Raw genomic sequence first — 19,688 nt, forward strand, 5'->3', positions numbered from 1 at the left:
CACAGCTTTCGCCCTCGCTCTTGATCACGTTCTACGTGACGCTGGCGGTAGCAAAGGACGTTCCACGTCCGCCGCTATGGTTGAGGGCGGCGCTGGTGAACACTCTCAAGGTTCGTATACAGACTACATAAACACCCAAGCAAGTAGCAGGGGGGACAGCGGCCGATGTAGCTAAGTTGGAAGAGCACCGGACGCGATATTCGGAGGTCGTGGGTTCGGTTCCCACCATCGGCACGTTGTTCTTTCTTCTACTTTGTGTTTATTTATCTTTCCCCTAAACAGATTACATTGCTAATTTCTGTGATTATCCAAGTAAACATTAAAAAATACATAAAGTACCATCCCCAACGCTTTCCTTGGCCTCGCCGACTGTTGGCTTCTTCCTTCATGTATTATACCAACCACCCTCATTTCCTCTTAATTGATCTGCTTATAGCTTACGGGGGTCTCGGTTCTGGCAGTCTTGAAGCCATAGGTAGCATAAGAGGGTTCTAGCACAGCTTTCGCCCTCGCTCTTGATCACGTTCTACGTGACGCTGGCGGTAACAAAAGACGTTCCACGTCCGCCGCTATGGTTGAGGGCGGCGCTGGTGAACACTCTCAAGGTTCGTATACAGACAACATAAATACCCAAGCAAGTAGCAGGGGGGACAGCGGCCGATGTAGCTCAGTTGGAAGAGCACCGGACGCGATATTCGGAGGTCGTGGGTTCGGTTCCCACCATCAGCACGTTGTTCTTTCTTCCACTTTGTGTTTAATTATCTTTCCCCTAAACAGATTACATTGCTAATTTCTGTGGTTATCCAAGTAAACATTAAAAAAATACATAAAGTACCATCCCCAACGCTTTCCTTGGCCTCGCCTACTGTTGGCTTCTTCCTTCATGTATTATACCGACCACCCTCATTTCCTCTTAATTGATCTACTTATAGCTTACGGGGGTCTCGGTTCTGGCAGTCTTGAAGCCATAGGTAGCGTAAGAGGGTTCTAGCACAGCTTTCGCCCTCGCTCTTGATCACGTTCTACGTGACGCTGGCGGTAACAAACGACGTTCCACATCCGCCGCTATGGTTGAGGGCGGCGCTGGTGAACACTCTCAAGGTTCGTATACAGACAACATAAATGCCCAGGCAAGTATCAGGGGGGACAGCGGCCGATGTAGCTCAGTTGGAAGAGCACCGGACGCGATATTCGGAGGTCGTAGGTTCGGTTCCCACCATCGCCACGTTGTTCTTTCTTCTACTTTGTGTTTAATTATCTTTCCCCTAAACAGATTACGTTGCTAATGTCTGTGATTATCCATGTAAACATTAAAAAATACATAAAGTACCATCCCCAATGCTTTCCTTGGCCTCGCCGACTGTTGGCTTCTTCCTTCATGTATTATACCGACCACCCTCATTCCCTCTTAATTGATCTGTTTATAGCTTTCGGGGGTCTCGGTTCTGGCAGTCTTGAAGCCATAGGTAGCGTAAGAGGGTTCTAGCACAGCTTTCGCCCTCGCTCTTGATCACGTTCTACGTCACGCTGGCGGTAACAAAGGACGTTCCACGTCCGCCGCTATGGTTAAGGGCGGCGCTGGTGAACACTCTCAAGGTTCGTATACAGACAACATAAATACCCAAGCAAGTAGCAGGGGGGACAGCGGCCGATGTAGCTCAGTTGGAAGAGCACCGGACGCGATATTCGGAGGTCGTGGGTTCGGTTCCCACCATCAGCACGTTGTTCTTTCTTCTACTTTGTGTTTAATTATCTTTCCCCTAAACAGATTACATTGCTAATTTTTGTGGTTATCCAAGTAAACATTAAAAAATACATAAAGTACCATCCCCAACGCTTTCCTTGGCCTCGCCGACTGTTGGCGTCTTCCTTCATGTATTATACCGACCACACTCATTTCCTCTTAATTGATCTGCTTATAGCTTACGGGGGTCTCGGTTCTGGCAGTCTTGAAGCCATAGGTAGCATAAGAGGGTTCTAGCGCAGCTTTCGCCCTCGCTCTTGATCATGTTCTACGTGACGCTGGCGGTAGCAAAGGACGTTCCACGTCCGCCGCTATGGTTGAGGGCGGCGCTGGTGAACACTCTCAAGGTTCGTATACAGATGACATAAACACCCAAGCAAGTAGCAGGGGGGACAGCGGCCGATGTAGCTCAGTTGGAAGAGCACCGGACGCGATATTCGAAGGTCGTGAGTTCGGTTCCCACCATCGGCACGTTGTTCTTTCTTCTACTTTGTGTTTAATTATCTTTCCCCTAAACAGATTACATTGCTAATTTCTGTAATTATCCAAGTAAACATTAAAAAATACATAAAGTACCATCCCCAACGCTTTCCTTGGCCTCGCCGACTGTTGGCTTCTTCCTTCATGTATTATACCAACCACCCTCATTTCCTCTTAATTGATCTGCTTATAGCTTACGGGGGTCTCGGTTCTGGCAGTCTTGAAGCCATAGGTAGCGTAAGAGGGTTCTAGCACAGCTTTCGCCCTCGCTCTTGATCACGTTCTACGTGACGCTGGCGGTAACAAACGACGTTCCACGTCCGCCGCTATGGTTGAGGGCGGCGCTGGTGAACACTCTCAAGGTTCGTATACAGACAACATAAATGCCCAGGCAAGTATCAGGGGGGACAGCGGCCGATGTAGCTCAGTTGGAAGAGCACCGGACGCGATATTCGGAGGTCGTAGGTTCGGTTCCCACCATCGCCACGTTGTTCTTTCTTCTACTTTGTGTTTAATTATCTTTCCCCTAAACAGATTACGTTGCTAATGTCTGTGATTATCCATGTAAACATTAAAAAATACATAAAGTACCATCCCCAACGCTTTCCTTGGCCTCGCCGACTGTTGGCTTCTTCCTTCATGTATTATACCGACCACCCTCATTTCCTCTTAATTGATCTGCTTATAGCTTACGGGGGTCTCGGTTCTGGCTGTCTTGAAGCCATAGGTAGCGTAAGAGGGTTCTAGCACAGCTTTCGCCCTCGCTCTTGATAACGTTCTACGTGACGCTGGCGGTGACAAAGGACGTTCCACGTCCGCCGCTATGGTTGAGGGCGGCGCTGGTGAACACTCTCAAGGTTCGTATACAGACAACATAAATACCCAAGCAAGTAGCAGGGGGGACAGCGGTCGATGTAGCTCAGTTGGAAGAGCACCGGACGCGATATTCGGAGGTCGTGGGTTCGGTTCCCACCATCGGCAAGTTGTTCTTTCTTCTACTTTGTGTTTAATTATCTTTCCCCTAAACAGATTACATTGCTAATTTCTGTGATTATCCTGGTAAACATTAAAAAATACATAAAGTGCCATCCCCAACGCTTTCCTTGGCCTCGCCGACTGTTGGCTTCTTCCTTCATGTATTATACCGGCCACCCTCATTTCCTCTTAATTGATCTGCTTATAGCTTACGGGGGTCTCGGTTCTGGCTGTCTTGAAGCCATAGGTAGCGTAAGAGGGTTCTAGCACAGCTTTCGCCCTCGCTCTTGATAACGTTCAACGTGACGCTGGCGGTAACAAACGACGTTCCACGTCCGCCGCTATTGTTGAGGGCAGCGCTGGTGAACACTCTCAAGGTTCGTATACAGACAACATAAATACCCAGGCAAGTATCAGGGGGGACAGCGGCCGATGTAGCTCAGTTGGAAGAGCACCGGACGCGATATTCGGAGGTCGTATGTTCGGTTCCCACCATCGCCACGTTGTTCTTTCTTCTACTTTGTGTTTAATTATCTTTCCCCTAAACAGATTACATTGCTAATGTCTGTGATTATCGATGTAAACATTAAAAAAATACATAAAGTACCATCCCCAATGCTTTCCTTGGCCTCGCAAACTGTTGGCTTCTTCTTTCATGTATTACACCGACCACCCTCATTCCCTCTTAATTGATCTGTTTATAGCTTTCGGGGGTCTCGGTTCTGGCAGTCTTGAAGCCATAGGTAGCGTAAGAGGGTTCTAGCACAGCTTTCGCCCTCGCTCTTGATCACGTTCTACGTCACGCTGGCGGTAACAAAGGACGTTCCACGTCCGCCGCTATGGTTGAGGGCGGCGCTGGTGAACACTCTCAAGGTTCGTATACAGACAACATAAATACCCAAGCAAGTAGCAGGGGGGACAGCGGCCGATGTAGCTCAGTTGGGAGAGCACCGGACGCGATATTCGGAGGTCGTGGGTTCGGTTCCCACCATCGGCACGTTGTTCTTTCTTCTACTTTGTGTTTAATTATCTTTTCCCTAAACAGATTACATTGCTAATTTCTGTGATTATCCAAGTAAACAATAAAAAATACATAAAAGTACCCTCCCCAACGCTTTCCTTGGCCTCGCCGACTGTTGGCTTCTTCCTTCATGTATTATACCGACCACCCTCATTTGCTCTTGATTGATCTGCTTATAGCTTACGGGGGTCTCGGTTCTGGCAGTCTTAAGGCCACAGGTAGCGTAAGAGGCTTCTAGCACAGCTTTCGCCCTCGCTCTTGATCACGTTCTACGTGACGCTGGCGGTAGCAATGGACGTTCCACGTCCGCCGCTATGGTTGAGGGCGGCGCTGGTGAACACTCTCAAGGTTCGTATACAGACAACACAAATACCCAAGCAAGTAGCAAGGGGGACAGCGGCCGATGTAGCTCAGTTGGAAGAGCACCGGACGCGATATTCGGAGGTCGTGGGTTCGGTTCCCACAATCGGCACGTTGTTCTTTCTTCTACTTTGTGTTTAATTATCTTTCTCCTAAACAGATTACATTGCTAATGTCTGTGATTATCCAAGTAAACATTAAAAAATACATAAAGTACCATCCCCAACGCTTTCCTTGGCCTCGCCGACTGTTGGCTTCTTCCTTCATGTATTATACCAACCACCCTCATTTCCTCCTAATTGATCTGCTTATAGCTTACGGGGGTCTCGGTTCTGGCAGTCTTGAAGCCATAGGTAGCGTAAGAGGGTTCTAGCACAGCTTTCGCCCTCGATCTTCATCACGTTCTACGTGACGCTGGCGGTAACAAAGGACGTTCCACGTCCGCCGCTATGGTTGAGGGCGGCGCTGGTGAACACTCTCAAGGTTCGTATACAGACAACACAAATACCCAAGCAAGTAGCAGGGGGGACAGCGGCCGATGTAGCTCAGTTGGAAGAGCACCGGACGCGATATTCGGAGGTCGTAGGTTCGGTTCCCACCATCGCCACGTTGTTCTTTCTTCTACTTTGTGTTTAATTATCTTTCCCCTAAACAGATTACATTGCTAATGTCTGTGATTATCCATGTAACCCTATCAAAAAATGCAGTGAAATGCAGTGCCACTGGGGCACTGGGCAGTGTTTTCCAGTGTAAAGCAGTATATTTTTTACACTGGCAATACTGCGCCACACTGGCGTCGCACTTGGATTCACTGGGCCACACTTGTATTGCACTGACGCTGGCAGTTTAGCGCTGGGTCGCACCGAGTCACACTGGCATCTACTGGACATTCGCTGCAAACTCACTGGTCCCAGCGTTGTACAGCGCAACGCTCCGCCTCTCACACTGGGTCGCACTGTGTCACGTTGGCGTCTACTGGATGTTCACTGCAAACTCACTGGTCCCAGTGCTGTACAGCGCAAAACTGTGCCAGTGTCACTGGATTCACTGCGCGCAGTTTGCGCACTGGGGCAGTGCCCGCATCACAGTCACTGGGAAAATTTGTGTTTATGCACTAACGTTTAATTGCTGGAGAACATACCGTGCATCTTAAGGGCCTAAATATGCGTCTGGCGCAACCATATGCAGTCGGTCCTGCAGTGAATTGACGTATGCGACGAACGGCGATGTAGCCCACGACCCCGTCATGCACGAGTATATTTTGTTACGCGCGCTCTTTCGGAATGACGCTCAATTCACGACAAGCAAAGTTTAGCCATTTTTACATCTCCGCATACTCACATGACGCCGATCGGCGTTTTCACGACTGTTTGCGCGCAGCGAGCGTCGCGGCGGCGGCATAGCGGCATAGCGATGCAACGTACGTACGTCAGTACGTGCACGATCGTTTGGCACGTACTTCCGTGCCATCTGTCGCGCTTAGTAAACGGTCTCGAAATCCGCCACCTCGATTTGCTCGCATTTGGTAAGAAGCCACCAGCATAATTGACCGCCTTCACTTCTTTCTGAAGTACGTATATATGCTGCGCCTCAAATCGATATCGAGTGCCGCGGGCATTGAAAGCACGCATTTTAAAGCGCGCGGCTCTTCGTTTAAGTGCAAACAGTGCATAAAGGGTTTCACAATTTTATTTTTGTATTGGCCGAATGGATATTGAATTTGCTTGAAAGGCCTGTGCTGGTATATACCCGTTTTGCAGTCAGTGTCGGTTCATGGTGTGTGCATAATGGGGTTATACTTATTTTTTCAAGTGTCAGCATAAATCCTCTTAGTGCCAGAGGCTTCTATATCATCGCCAACACGGGTTTCTTTGGAATAACTTTTGATTCCAAACTTACAGCTGTGCACAAGCCTGTACAAAGGCACAACCAACATCTTTACATGGCACTTGCTGCATACAATGTGTATAAACAGCAAGTTATTATTCCATGCAAACTTCTGACTTTCACAAATATGCATGAGATAATTATGAGGGTTCTGCTAGGCTTTTATTCAAAAGAGAAAGTATGAGCAAGAAAACCATTCAAAGATTTTATTGAAAACATCAAGGAATCACCGCTTCAGATGTATCCAAAAGCACAATCAAGTACAGAATAGTTTCTACATATACATATTGCACTATCAAATTTTATGCTTCCATTTCGTGTAAATGCTGCATTCAACGTTCAAGATCACCATTCTTTTGTCAGGCAGCATCTCCTGTGCATAATTATTACACTAGCATTTTGTTAGAAAGCAAACATCCCTTTCACTTATGGCAAAAAAAAAATCTTTTGCCAACAACCGAGCTACACTACATGTCGACTTTGTTATTCAACATATACATATTGCACTATCAAATTTTATACTTCCATTTCGTGTAAATGCTGCATTCAACGTTCAAGATCACCATTCTTTTGTCAGGCAGCATCTCCTGTGCACAATTATTACACTAGCATTTTGTCAGAAAGCAAACATTCATCCCTTTCACTTATGGCAAAGAAAAAAATCTTTTGCCAACAACCGAGCTACACTACATGTCGACTTTGTTATTCAAGATGGTTCGATTTGTAGCACTACACCTGCTAATCTATAGAAATATTGTACAATGCAGAAATACCTCCTCCCTCTTGTAATGCACCACATGGATAAAGCAGGAGCATGAGAACCATAATGATACTCGAAACAGCCATTAAGATGAAAATTACAACAGCTGCCAATTGTAGATTCAGTTCCAGCTTGTTGGCTATTGCATAAAGGCCTATAAATGTTGACAATTTTACAATGAACTGTTTCAAACCAAAACTTTTTTTTTGTGTATAAATCAAATGCACCCAAATTTGTTCAACAGCATGAACAGCTTCTTTGTTTCGAAATAAAGAAGCTCTCGGAAACATACCACATGACTAATAAAAGAATACTTGTGTACAGGACTTAATTCGCTCGACTTCTGTGCCCAAGGATGCCGAATCAAATCCTGGCCACAGCGGCCCCTTTTCAACTGAAGCAAAAAACAAGGCACCAGTGTGACATGCGATGTCGGTGCACACTAGAAAACCCCAAATGGTCGAAATTTCCAGACTCCTCCACTACAGCGTCTCTCATTTCATTTTTTCCTTCCCTGATGGCATTACATAAGGGGGAAGCAAAGTCAAGATTTTATGCCAGCGAGAACAAGAACACTACAGAACAGAGACAGAATACTTAATTAGCAAAAACAAAAAGTAACAATAAGAGGGAATAATAATATATATCAGGTAAGTGGCTCGAAAAGGTTATACAAAGCTTAGTGAAAAGGTTAAAAAAATAAAAAGAACGCATGGGTAAATGCAGAGTAAAAGGCATGACATCAGAAAACAATACCAAATACAACTGACTGTATAAAGTACTACATATGATTGAGAGGACTGCCCTTACAAAAAAATGTAGTTAAGTTTTTCCCAGAATGATTTGCGATCATTGTATGATACAGTGGTGTTGGGCAAGACATTCCATAGTGCTATTGTGTAATGACTTCCAATTTCAATTATGCAGCACATGAAAATTTTTAGAAAGAAATAGCATGCTCCGTTTACTTTTGTCCGTATTGGTACAAGGTTTCCATGTCATGACAGTCTGCGTGCTATTGGCTGGTGAGTATACTCTCGAGTTTTATCTGATTATATATCCTCTTCCAAAGTGGTGCCTACCACTATGTCGAAGAGTTCCACTTTTTTTAAACTTATTAATCTCTTTCTACCATGTTTGGAATGACTCCAAGGAAAGACTTTTGGTCCTCTAAGAAGTTTAAAAAAACACAACTTCTGTCTACATCCCTTGCTCTGATGAGAACTGGAATGCCTCGTCCAGACAAAAAACATGGCTTTATGTGCTCTGGAAAGGGCCGGTTTTCTAAATCTAGAAAAACAACCTCTCTGCATAGCAGAACACATTCATGATCAGATCCCTGGACAACCCTAAGCACCTTCTCAATCTGAAAGAAGCCTTCTGCAGTTTCAACAAAAGTGCTGTCACTTTTTTTTGGTTTCGAGTAAAGTGTGCTGTGATAGATTTGCTTTCTGAGCACAAATCGCTCAAAACACTCTACTTTCCCACCAGCAAATCCGCTTCCGCTCAAAGCCTTGATTTCGGCATCAGTGAGGCTAGCATGCCGAGCATGTCCAAGGAGACTCACACCTTCTTCTTGAACTGCATCTGATATGTGTTTGTGGCCCAAAAAGTCATCACAAACAGTTTTTTCCTCCTTCGTTAGCTTTGCGGATGCCAGGAAGTGTTGCAAATGCTGCCCCATTATCACACGCTCAGTAATCTGATAAGGCAAGCCATTGGCAGCAGTGATAGACTTCACAAGTCTACCATTGCCGGCTTCAAATCGAAAGGTAGAATTTGCCCAGAGTGGTCTTAACTGGCGAACATTGTTTGCTAAATGCAGCAGTTGGTGGACATTGAAGGTTGCTGCTGTCACACCGTACAATGACTCGCATCGTTTCACAAATGTAAGAAGCAGGAGCTCTGAAAGGAAAAAAAAAAAGAAACGTTCAAGAACTGACAACTTTGGCAAAAATATAGTAATTTAAATTAATAATCTATTAAGCACAAATGTAATCTTAACACTTGAAAATCAATGTCCCCTAGTCCATGTTGTTGACACTTGCTGCAGTGTATGCTGCAAAGCAGTATTAAAATGTCTATCTCGAAATTTAGGACACTTCAGCTCCGTCATTAAGGGTTAGATGCAAGAGCGTTTCACACACACTAAAGTATTTTTTTCAGTTTTTACCGTTTTTTTATATATTTTCTCTTAAGGCCTGCCAAGCGATAGGTTAAGTGGCAAGCTCGAATGTTCCAGTGCGCTTCCAGCGGAAAGCACTGCTTGCATTTGTTTGCATTCGATGCAACGCCGGGAGGACTCAAGCATTAATTATGCAATAGCATTTTAAACACGCAGAGGATGCTTTTTATTTTTTTTTTCATACATTGCATATGTTTATGCTACAGTGAACAACACCAACACCGGCTTGTCTTCGACACGGAGCCCTTACGCTCTTGTGTAAAACTACCATAGGGTTGTTTTATGCTGGATGTTACATATGTCAAGCGTCAATGAAGTCTATATAGAGCACATTCATATTGTGTTTATGTTTAAAAAAAATACAAGATTTTTTACAAGTTATGACATTTTAAACATGCTTTAAATATTTCTTATAAAGCTAATTATTTCTACTCTGCGATTGGTGCAAGATAGCCTGAGATGATTATGTGCCATAAGACACTACAGAACACAATACTGGTGCCCAGAGTAAATCCTTTTGTATAACTGTTAGGTGATGTGTATAGAGGAAGGCGGGCAGACACTAGGCTGCCTTTGACTGCTTTTAATCCCCGCTGTCTCCACATTTGTCAATGCGGCAACATGGCACAGAGTCTCCCTCGCACACGCGCCCAGTCCAAAACCTACTTCTCCTCATCATTCTACTTGCAGATTCCTGCGCAGATTTGCAACAATGTGTACATAAGGCTTCAAATGTAAATGGAATGTAATTCGAAAAAATGCACTCATGTAATCTAGCCACATCCATGTATTAGCAAATATACACTGCTAAACGCCTAATAACCTCAAGCCAGGACAATTAGACGGTAGGCAGTTTGTTCAGTGATGGCCATACCACCATAAAGGTGATGTGATTCTTCTGAGTGCAAGGTACACCCAGCTTGCTTATGGTGACAGCTGAACCTATGACGCTAGCACATTGTGACAGCCACTTTGCCTTGTGCGAGACAGCTATAGCTCTATTTTTTCCACATTTTTTCTGAATTACATAGTATCTAAGAAAGAAATATTAAATATCCAGTAAAAAAAATAGTAGTAAATAGATGACCTAATGCATTCCATGGCCTCAACAAATTTTGGAAAATTTTTACAACCAGCCTTGAGTGTAGAAATTCAGCTTGAAGGCACTGAATATCCAATTCTATCTCCAAAAATATGAAATACAATTGACAAAGTACCTGCGCGATCAATTTCCTGCGCTGACACCACATCTCTGAGCAGAATATGCACCGCCTCTGACAGCTTTGCAAGGTGCCGCCAGTAGTGCAAGGGCAAGATGTCTTCGAGACATGGAAGAGCATAAAAAAGAAGCCACTGCTTCCATTCTGGTGCCTTCCAGTGCGTTCTTTCCTCAATGCGACGAGGCAGACGGGTAATGCAATGAGGAGGCTGTATGCTCAACAGCCGGCTGTTCACTTTCCTCAAGAAAGAAGGAGCTCCTGCGGAGGTGAAACATTTGTAACATTTTCACTCAAGGTACCACAGTGTATTCAAACATTTTAGCACTTCTAAGCAACAACCAGCACCATGGCTGCATCATTTAAATATGTTTTTATGACTTAGTTCTGGTTTAAAGCATAAGTGGAAGCCAAAGGGAGCAGGAAAAAGGTGGAAAATAAACCCTGACCAAGTCCTGCCACCTTATATGAAAAAAAAAAGCATTCGATGGCTGCAAATTGTAATGCAAAGCACTTCGTTGGTTTCTGAGGCTTAATATCCCAAAATAACTCTGGCTACAAAAGACGTAGTGGAGGACTCCGGAAATGCCAACCATTTGGGGTTCTTTACGTGCTCTGACATCGCACAGCACACGGGCGCCTTGCTTTTCGCCTCCATCGAAAAGCAGCCGCCGAGGCCGGGATTCAATCCCGCATACTTGGGAACAGTAATCGAGCGCCGTAACCACTGTGCCACCCCAGAGGGGTTCAAGGCACTTGAATATTGTGCCATTACTAGTACAACTAAATGGGAAACAAGAACCCCCCAAGAAGAAATGCTTGTGATACACAACCTCTCTGTACACCGCAACAGTAATAACAGCATGGCGTGTTACAGCAGTACCATTTCATGCACAAGTCATTTACAGCATCAGCCAACACACATGTGCTATTACTAAGAGGCAGCTAGATACAACTAGTATATAGTGTAATGTACACTTTATTTGCATGACATACTAGCATGTGTGCAGCCAGTAGTAATCAACCTAATCAGTGAAAGATGTAGCCAAATTGTCTTCTACAAAGTTAAGGGATGCTTTAAATTATATTGAATGTTATTTGACACCAATAGCTAAGCTACTTTGGTGCGACAGCACTAAACAATGGGCCTCAATTGGATTTGGTAACTGACCTGAGTGTTTTTCTGTACACCTAATTTCATTTGTTTTTATAAAGAAATGAAACAAAAAAACAACAATAAAGGACCTGAATCATTTATTATGAAAGGACCTTGAATCATTTCAATTGGAATATAAAAACACTCAATAAATAAAAAGGTTCTGTATTATACAGCCACATTTATGGCAAATATGTAAATTCTAACTATTTCTATCATAGCCTATCACTAGGTTTACTAGTCATGATGCTTTCCAATAATGAGTACAAGCATAGAAACAATCATGGTGAAGCAGGGTTCATTACAATTCAGTCACAATTATACTCCATTTCATATAGAGCACACAATGCAGCCAAGGCAGAGGTGCCTCTTTGCACTCCTCATCCGCATCGTAATCTCTCTTCCTCAATGGCGCTTCACCTCGCAATTGCGGAAAGAATGCCATGTCTGCACGCCTGAGTAAGGTCTGCTCAGGCCTGTTTTAAAGCATATGTGAAACTGGACTCCAATGAAATTCAAAGTGGACAAGCAAAAACAAAATAGACCATGATATAACATATTTGTTCACGCTTCCTCCCGCGTAGAGCAAAAAGTCTAGGACCAGGCTCAGTTAGTGGAGAGGAGGGGCAGGCCATGCGGTGGCTGTCAGAGCAAGTCAAGTTCCTCAGTGGTTTTCCAGCAAGTTTGAGCGAAGAAACAATAATGAGAAATGAAATGCATGAAAGCCTTATCACCGCTCCCGTATCTTTTTTTTTTTTTTCACCACCAACTTTAATTCACATCTCGAGCAAGCGGACTAAACTTTTGCCCTAAAGGCAACTGTCTCCTGCTTGTCAACGTCTTTGAGTCGTTTTATCTTGCATAGTATATGAACCAGTACCAAGTTATTCCTCGAGTATGTGCTAAGCCGCAAGCGTAAAGATGAGATGGGAGCAAGAGAGCACAGCTCGCTCATTCCACGGACAGAAATCAGTGAAATAAGGGTTTGCAATTAACAGTAACAACAGGGAATGAGCTTTCCAGCGCGTGCACAGCGCCTCCAAAACCTCCTCACAGGTAACCAGACACACATACACACACACACACATACAAAAACGAAGAAATACATTTGAGCAATGTGCGCGCAGACATCGCGTACACCTCCTGTAGGCCGGAGGCCCACTCCCCCTTTTCACATCACCTGGTCGTCAGAAGGACTAGGGGGGAAAAAAGTAAAAAAAAAAGCCTGCTGAGCGGGCAAGGAGGATCAGAATGGCAATAGACCTTATGCAAAATTGCTGCCATCTATCGGCTGCCGTGTGCGTTTCCACCATGTTTAAGGGTAGCTGAATTGAGCAGTGGCAAGCGGCATAGTAGTGGGTCGCGTGGCCGACTTCGTTAATGCTTTTTGTTTCTGATAATGCCGACATACTGTTGTGTCCCTTACTGTATGCAAAACTAAAATAAGGGTGTAGAAGAAAAGAAGTAGAAGTTATATCCCTTGAGGATTTTTGAGGCTTATATAAATCTACTTGCGTGGTTGTCGTGCTAGGTGCACTTTCGATCAACGGTGCTCCCGAATTGTAAAATGGTATCTTATTTAATATGCTTTGGAAGGTTTCAAATCCGTACTCGTCGCTAAGGCAGAGGAAATATATCGCCTACAGTGTGTTAAATTTGTCTGTCTCATCCCAGCTTTTACGGTTTCATGCATACAAGCTGTCAACAGATTGTGCCTCTACTATGTATATATGTCCAAGTATCCAGATAGAACACGTTTTGGCACTTCAAAGGCGCCAGACTGTTCTCTTAAATTCTAGCCCGATATTCTAACGTCTTTACGCATTCAATTCATCAATGAATCGAATATAGTGGACTACATCTAGGCTTCAGTTGCTGAGATGCGTCTCCAGGACACTGCTTGCAAAAGGTATGATGCAAAGTATATACGTGGCAGCAACTGCCTCAACCATTTGGCTGCTCTCGTCTACCTCGAGTTTGCATGATTGCTGTTGCTATAGCGATGGCGGTCACTGCGCTGTTTGCTATTTTGTTTTATTAGTGCAAGGTTTTTTCTCTTCGAGTTATGTGAGGTGCATTGAAAAGTTACGCCTCAATTTGGACCATGCCAAGTTTGTTTTCTCCCATCCATATTGCTAAATAATGCCACATTTCTTTTCGTTTAACCTTCATGGTGTGCCATCAAAACAGTGTAATGAGGTAGGGATTGAAAGTGTCAACCATTTATCACTATCCACAGAGCAATATCGTTTGTAGCGAGCCTTACCGCATTTAGCAGTGAGGTTTGCTACTGCGGCTATCGCAATAAAAATGAGGATGAGTGCACACGTCTTCTAACTTTACTTTGACTAAAAATACCCAGTTCTATAAATGTATGCATCACATTTTCTGTATGCCCATTGCTTCGTACAGTACTACTTCGCTGAATTGCTAATGTTTGTTGTTTTTCCTATATGGCAAAAAAAATACCATGTATCATAGCTGCCTACTGATGACACTTATGTTTGTTCAGGTGTCAAATGACTGCCCTCCCCATAAATTCGTGTTTTAAAAAGTATGTTTGGCAGCTATAAAAAGAAAACCGCCATTCAACATTAGACAGCCCTCATGTGTTCACTACATTTTTACAAAATGATTTTGTGAAGAATGTCGCTAGTGCCGAATATTGCAAGAGAATACAGTGCTATCAGATTTTCATTCAAAATCTTCATAAGCAAAGAAAGTACTAAAATCTTGTTTGCCGCCCCCCCCTCAAAACTAAACAAAAAACAAAAACAGCTTGTCTCAAATGCTATAAATTGGTACAAACTCTGAATAGGCTCTGATAGTTGGTGTCTGTCTCATTACTCAGCTCATCTATGACATCGCCAACGAAAAAATAAAAATAAAATACTTCAATTCTGTCAAGAATTACAAAAAAAAAGGCTGTATTAGAGAGGAGAATGACTGGTGTGAAATCTGCGCATTGCTCAAAGTACTGCTCGAATACGCGTCCACAAAGGAGCTTGACATTGCGTCTGGGTATAAGGCAGACCTCTGCGATGTGACTTCGCAGACAGTAGTATAGTTTTTACGAAATAGAACCACGATGTGACAACAACAGGAGCTACATATCTGAGGAGGATCAGCAAGCACGGAATCACGCCATTGACCTGTAACGTTTCCCCGGCAAATTCACGTGGTTGGGGGTTTTAGCCAATAACATATAGAATATGGGATCTGCTATATGGTTGTTTACACAATAATGAGATACATCAGAGGCTGAATGTCCAGACAGAAAATGGGAACAGGATGGGAACAGTAGTGCGCGCGCTGTACTGGGAATTGTGAAGGTCCATAGGAGCGCAGTGTTTATTAAGCACCAGTCCTATGTTTAAATAAAAGAGACAATATTAAGCTCCTTCATGTAAGCCTATTTTACACTGTACTATACGGAACGACAATGATGACGGCCAAGCGCCGGACGCAGTGACAAGTTGAGCCTTGCCCGAGCTGGATTCGAAAACATCCCGCTGCGGCTGACGCAGCGTACTTACATTGCAGACGTGCTTTATACCCGGAAGCAATACCAATATGTTTTGCATTTTCATGTACGCGCATTTGAGCACTGTGTTAAGGAATGGGCCGAGGGAGCAATGAAGGCTTTGCCGTTTGCAGCTACGCTGATGCCACCATTCGCAAGAAGTTTTGGCAGTCAGTATCGCTTCATGATGTGAATTCAAATGTATAGCAGCATGGACAAGTCAATCGTCTATCATTCCATCATTTTTTGCTCTGAATGCGAACAAATAGCACAGAAACCACAGCACAAAGCAGACGCAGCTAGCACGACAGCAGCAGCCGTAAGCGCAGCTGACTCGCTCAACCCTTCAACATGGCGTCGCATAGTGCGGTTCGCTGAATGTCTGATAGATGGCAGAAATTTTGCATAAGGTCTATAGGAAACCGTGGCATAGGTTCTACACCATCCTTGTTGTCACGCGATCCTCCCTATCCAACTTGCAAAAATTGAGTCTTGAAAATGATGTCGCTGTCTCCTTATTCTCTTTTCTTTTGCTAAAGTGTTTTTTGCTAACCACAGCTTCAGAAACAATGCCCACTCCCCTCTTTTCCAAGCTGAAGTCTATGAAGATTTCGAAAGAATGTGCTCGGATAGTAGTGAGGTTCAAAGAAATAAAATCACCACAAATTAATCACCAGTAGAATAAAATCACCACAAAAAGACTTCAGAAGGCGAGAATATGATGTTCTCGCAGTGTAAAACGTGGCAGTGTCACATTCAATACTGTATGACTCACATCATTGTATGGCAAACACCGAATCTCTACTTTGAACAATAAAAGCTATTTTGTGTTTTTCAAAGCAGTCATTCCACTTTGATGAAAAATGGGCTTGTTATCTACAGATCACATTGACTTTCTACTTCGTATTTTTAAAAAAGCCTAAAACAAGAATAGATATGCTAGGATTTGATCCACGGTCCCTCATAAATCGAACAATGAATCCCCGTATTTCATACCACTGAGCTACGATGCAAGGTGTAGTAATGCAGTTTGTTTGTTCTTTGTAGTGGACTACTTCCATACCTTTAGCAGCATTGACTGCTATGTTTGAAACTGAGTATAGTGCCACTCACAGCTGATCTCTTGGAAACTCAGAAGCCTAGAAACTGAAAATACTGCTTCAGAGCACTGTTGTAGCTGGTGCAAAACACCAGAAGTACACAATTAGTACAATGTGTGCCTAACCGTTAATACATCACGCTTGAATGGCATGGTACCTAACAACATAGAATCTCTCTGAAGAGTTTGTGGAGCTGAACAATGTGTCTGTAACTTGTCTGGTGACTCCTAACAGGACACAATGCATGTAGTCCACGCTGATGCCAGACACCAGGTTGAAACCTACAAATAAAAAGTCAGCATGTAAGCACTGCTACAAATAAACAAGGTTATCACGTTTGATATAATAAATGACAGCCATGGCACGCGCATGAAGACCTCAGCCACAAAGGTTACAAAGCTATGTACATACTTTTTCAGTGGCTGCGACAGAAAATATATGAACAAGCCAGTGATCCTAGATCAAATAAGAATAACACTGACCTTGCAACCGCTATTTTCAACAACAGCAAGGGTACGAAATTAATATCTAGAGCCGCAGTGATCTGTTTCAAATATCGCTGCTCACAATACAATCAGCAGACAGCCTGCATAGTATCACTGTGAACACCAATGCAGCCTCTACCTGTTCAAAAATATGTTGTTGCAGTGGCTCTTAGCTTTTTGTCAAACACACTTCTTTAGCTTCCTTGCTGAGAGTAACGCACTCTGGTGTCATTTGCAGCCTCTTTGGCCAGCTACCTTCTAACATGAATGGCTACTGCATTATAAACCAGGGATGCATAACTTACCTTTAAGAGCCATTAATATTGATGGCCCCTTGATGCCATTTATGCTGTCTTCATGGGCAAAGGCTGTATGCATGCCTTGCAGAACCTGATTGTGTGTCCTTGGTGGTCCAGCATCACCAATGTACCGCATACTTCCTGAAAATTAGAATAGGCATTGGATATAGGATTTTAATTGCATAAAAGGCTATATTTAAACAAATAAACAAAGGTCAGTCTGGTTTCAATGAGGCTAAAAATAAGATGGTACACACATGCAATGGGTCCGTTTTACTTCTCTCAGCAGCAATCTTAATGTCGCACGTGATAAAACTAAGTGCAAGTTTGGCACCTGGCATCATTGCTCTGCCGTGCTGCCCAGCATCTATGTGCCATGGCATACCACTTATAGTCCTTTATTCTAGTATAACCTGCTCCAGCACTTCAAAAGTCATGATGCAGGCGATTACAATGCACATGGCATTGCATGTAAGCCACCTATGTGCAAAGGACTCTGCACAGAAACATAGGGCACATTAACAACATGACTTCATTGGTTAGCATTACATTTCTGAGCATTTTTTATTGAGATACTATATTCTCTCTCATTCACACACACACACACACATGCACACAACTAGGCAGTGCTGCAAGGCAGGTATAAACTACATTACTCTAACTTCATCACCACGATCAGCTGAAATATGTTTACAGGTCAGAGGCCTTTCTGACATGAACATTAATTTATAATGCATCAGCGAAGTATAGTGTAATATATACGACTGGGTTTGTCTAATGCTTACCTCACTAAAGCTTCAAGTTGAGCTAGTTGGTAACTCCTAACTGGAATCATTTTTAGTGGCAAATAAAAACAGATACATACAAATATGTCACACAAACACCCGCTTACCTTCCAAATATTTTGCTTCAGTTAGGCACCAAGGACATCCATATATGCCATTGAATTGTACCATGTGCAGGATTGACGCCCGTGCAGGCGCATCAACAGCACAACAGAGCACAAACAGTCTTGAGCAATGCGCAGTGTCCCTATTCCTCCAAGCGACTGGTGGCATAGCATTTATTTCAGTGACAAAGCGTCCAAGGAAGGTCTGCATCTTTGGGTGTTGTGGCCCAAACCAGAGCCCTGCCAGAACTGGCTGCCTGAACCGAACATCTGGCGGTAGTTCATTGACAATGAACTGCAGTGGCCACACAGATGTTTTTGAAGATTTGAAAACAGGGCTCCCATCTGTGTTCAAAGTTATAGTCAGATAATCACTGGAAAGCCCTGCATCTTCAAACATTTCATGGAAACGTGCAGCTGTAGTAATGTCACTGATGTCACTGTGCATTTGGCTTCGCTGCGTCAACCCTTCTTCCAGGGCGTCCTTGTTGCGTTCAATCAAGGAACGAAGTTGCCTTTGAGCATTGAGGGTAACGAAGAAAGAGCCTTTAGCCCGAAGTTTAGCCATGCTTTCACTTCTGTTACAGATGCTGCACACACCATGGTCGTTAGCTTCAGTGAGCTGGTGTCCACACTCCTCGCACAAGTACCAAAATTTCACAATTTCCTTTTTATGTGACGTCCAAAGTTTTCGAAACGTATATGAACTGCGTGGTAACACCTGCGTCCCGGCAATATTGTTTATGAGCGTGGCAAGGTCGCCTAGCGCTGTCCACGTCAGCCCGTGCGCTATGGCAAATGACAAACTCATCGCAATGGCACCAGCTTCGGACGTGCCAAGGTTCGGCACTTTCTCAGTACTAAACTTCGCGAAAGAATTCACGGCTATCTCTTCAAACGAATCGCGCAGCAGCGAATCTCCAAGCTGCTCATCCAGCGGTTCCCCGCCTTCATCGTCAGGCTGCTCATCTTCCGTTCCGCCCTGAGCATCGCCATGCTGCTGATCCTCCAATCCATCGTCGCTGCATTGCCAGTAGTCAGGTTGCCGAGGGTTTCCCCCACAGTTGTGGTCTACCACATTAGCGTTCACTGCGGCAGGTGACGGAACTCGCAGAGTTGAATCGGCGCCTGAACTAAGCTCATGAGAGCAGGATTGATCAGTAGCTGATGGCGTGGACGTCTGTCCGGCGTCGCTCGCACTGGAACAAGGCGCTATTTGCGTTTGCTGATGTCTACTTGCCCGTCCTTCGTAAAAAGTGGACTTCGGAAGGAGCAAATCACTACCGCTGTGCAAGTACGCTTTGCGCAGTCTCTTCTTTGGAAAAGTTGCCATCAGACTGCACCTGTATCGGGAGTAATGATGAACATTTGCAAGAGGTATGAAACCGATTAGAACCGAAAGGTGATTATTGCAGGGCAAGAAACTCGCATGAACCAAAAATGAACCATATCATGGACGGACGGTCGATGCACACACGAGACCGCCTGGTGGTCTGTTGCTGCTGTGGCTGTCGGAAGAAAGAAAAGAAAATGCACGGGCCTGCTACTGGCTCTTATGAATTAAATTTGTAGCGTATTTGGCGATTGATGTTGTGCTAGTTAATGAT

General features: G+C 44.1%; 1 protein-coding gene across 1 annotated transcript; it reads right to left on the bottom strand.

The window, feature by feature from the left end:
- Positions 1–7,887: 7,887 nt before the first annotated feature.
- On the bottom strand, positions 7,888–17,329 carry LOC146170755 (uncharacterized). Its single transcript, XM_084586797.1, has 5 exons — positions 17,199–17,329; positions 16,571–16,689; position 15,652; positions 10,630–10,890; positions 7,888–9,132 (listed from the first exon to the last, which is right to left on the bottom strand). The coding sequence occupies exons 1-5, from the start codon at positions 17,326–17,328 to the stop codon at positions 8,345–8,347; spliced, it is 1,299 nt and encodes a 432-aa protein (XP_084442923.1). The 5' UTR covers position 17,329; the 3' UTR covers positions 7,888–8,344.
- Positions 17,330–19,688: the final 2,359 nt, after the last annotated feature.

This window comes from Amblyomma maculatum, unplaced genomic scaffold (assembly GCF_055883805.1).
Source record: "Amblyomma maculatum isolate TAMU_Amacu unplaced genomic scaffold, ASM5588380v1 scaffold_54, whole genome shotgun sequence".
NCBI classification, from domain to species: Eukaryota; Metazoa; Arthropoda; class Arachnida; order Ixodida; family Ixodidae; genus Amblyomma; species Amblyomma maculatum.

Excerpts from the sequence above, each read along its gene's own strand:
- LOC146170755 (XM_084586797.1), bottom strand. The coding sequence starts at position 17,328 with ATGCGGTACATTGGTGATGCTGGACCACCAAGGACACACAATCAGGTT. Across the intron at positions 16,690-17,198 it reads AATATTAATGGCTCTTAAAG|GTTTCAACCTGGTGTCTGGC; the intron begins GTAAGTTATGCA and ends TTTTATTTGTAG. Across the intron at positions 9,133-10,629 it reads GCAGGAAATTGATCGCGCAG|AGCTCCTGCTTCTTACATTT; the intron begins GTACTTTGTCAA and ends TTTTCCTTTCAG.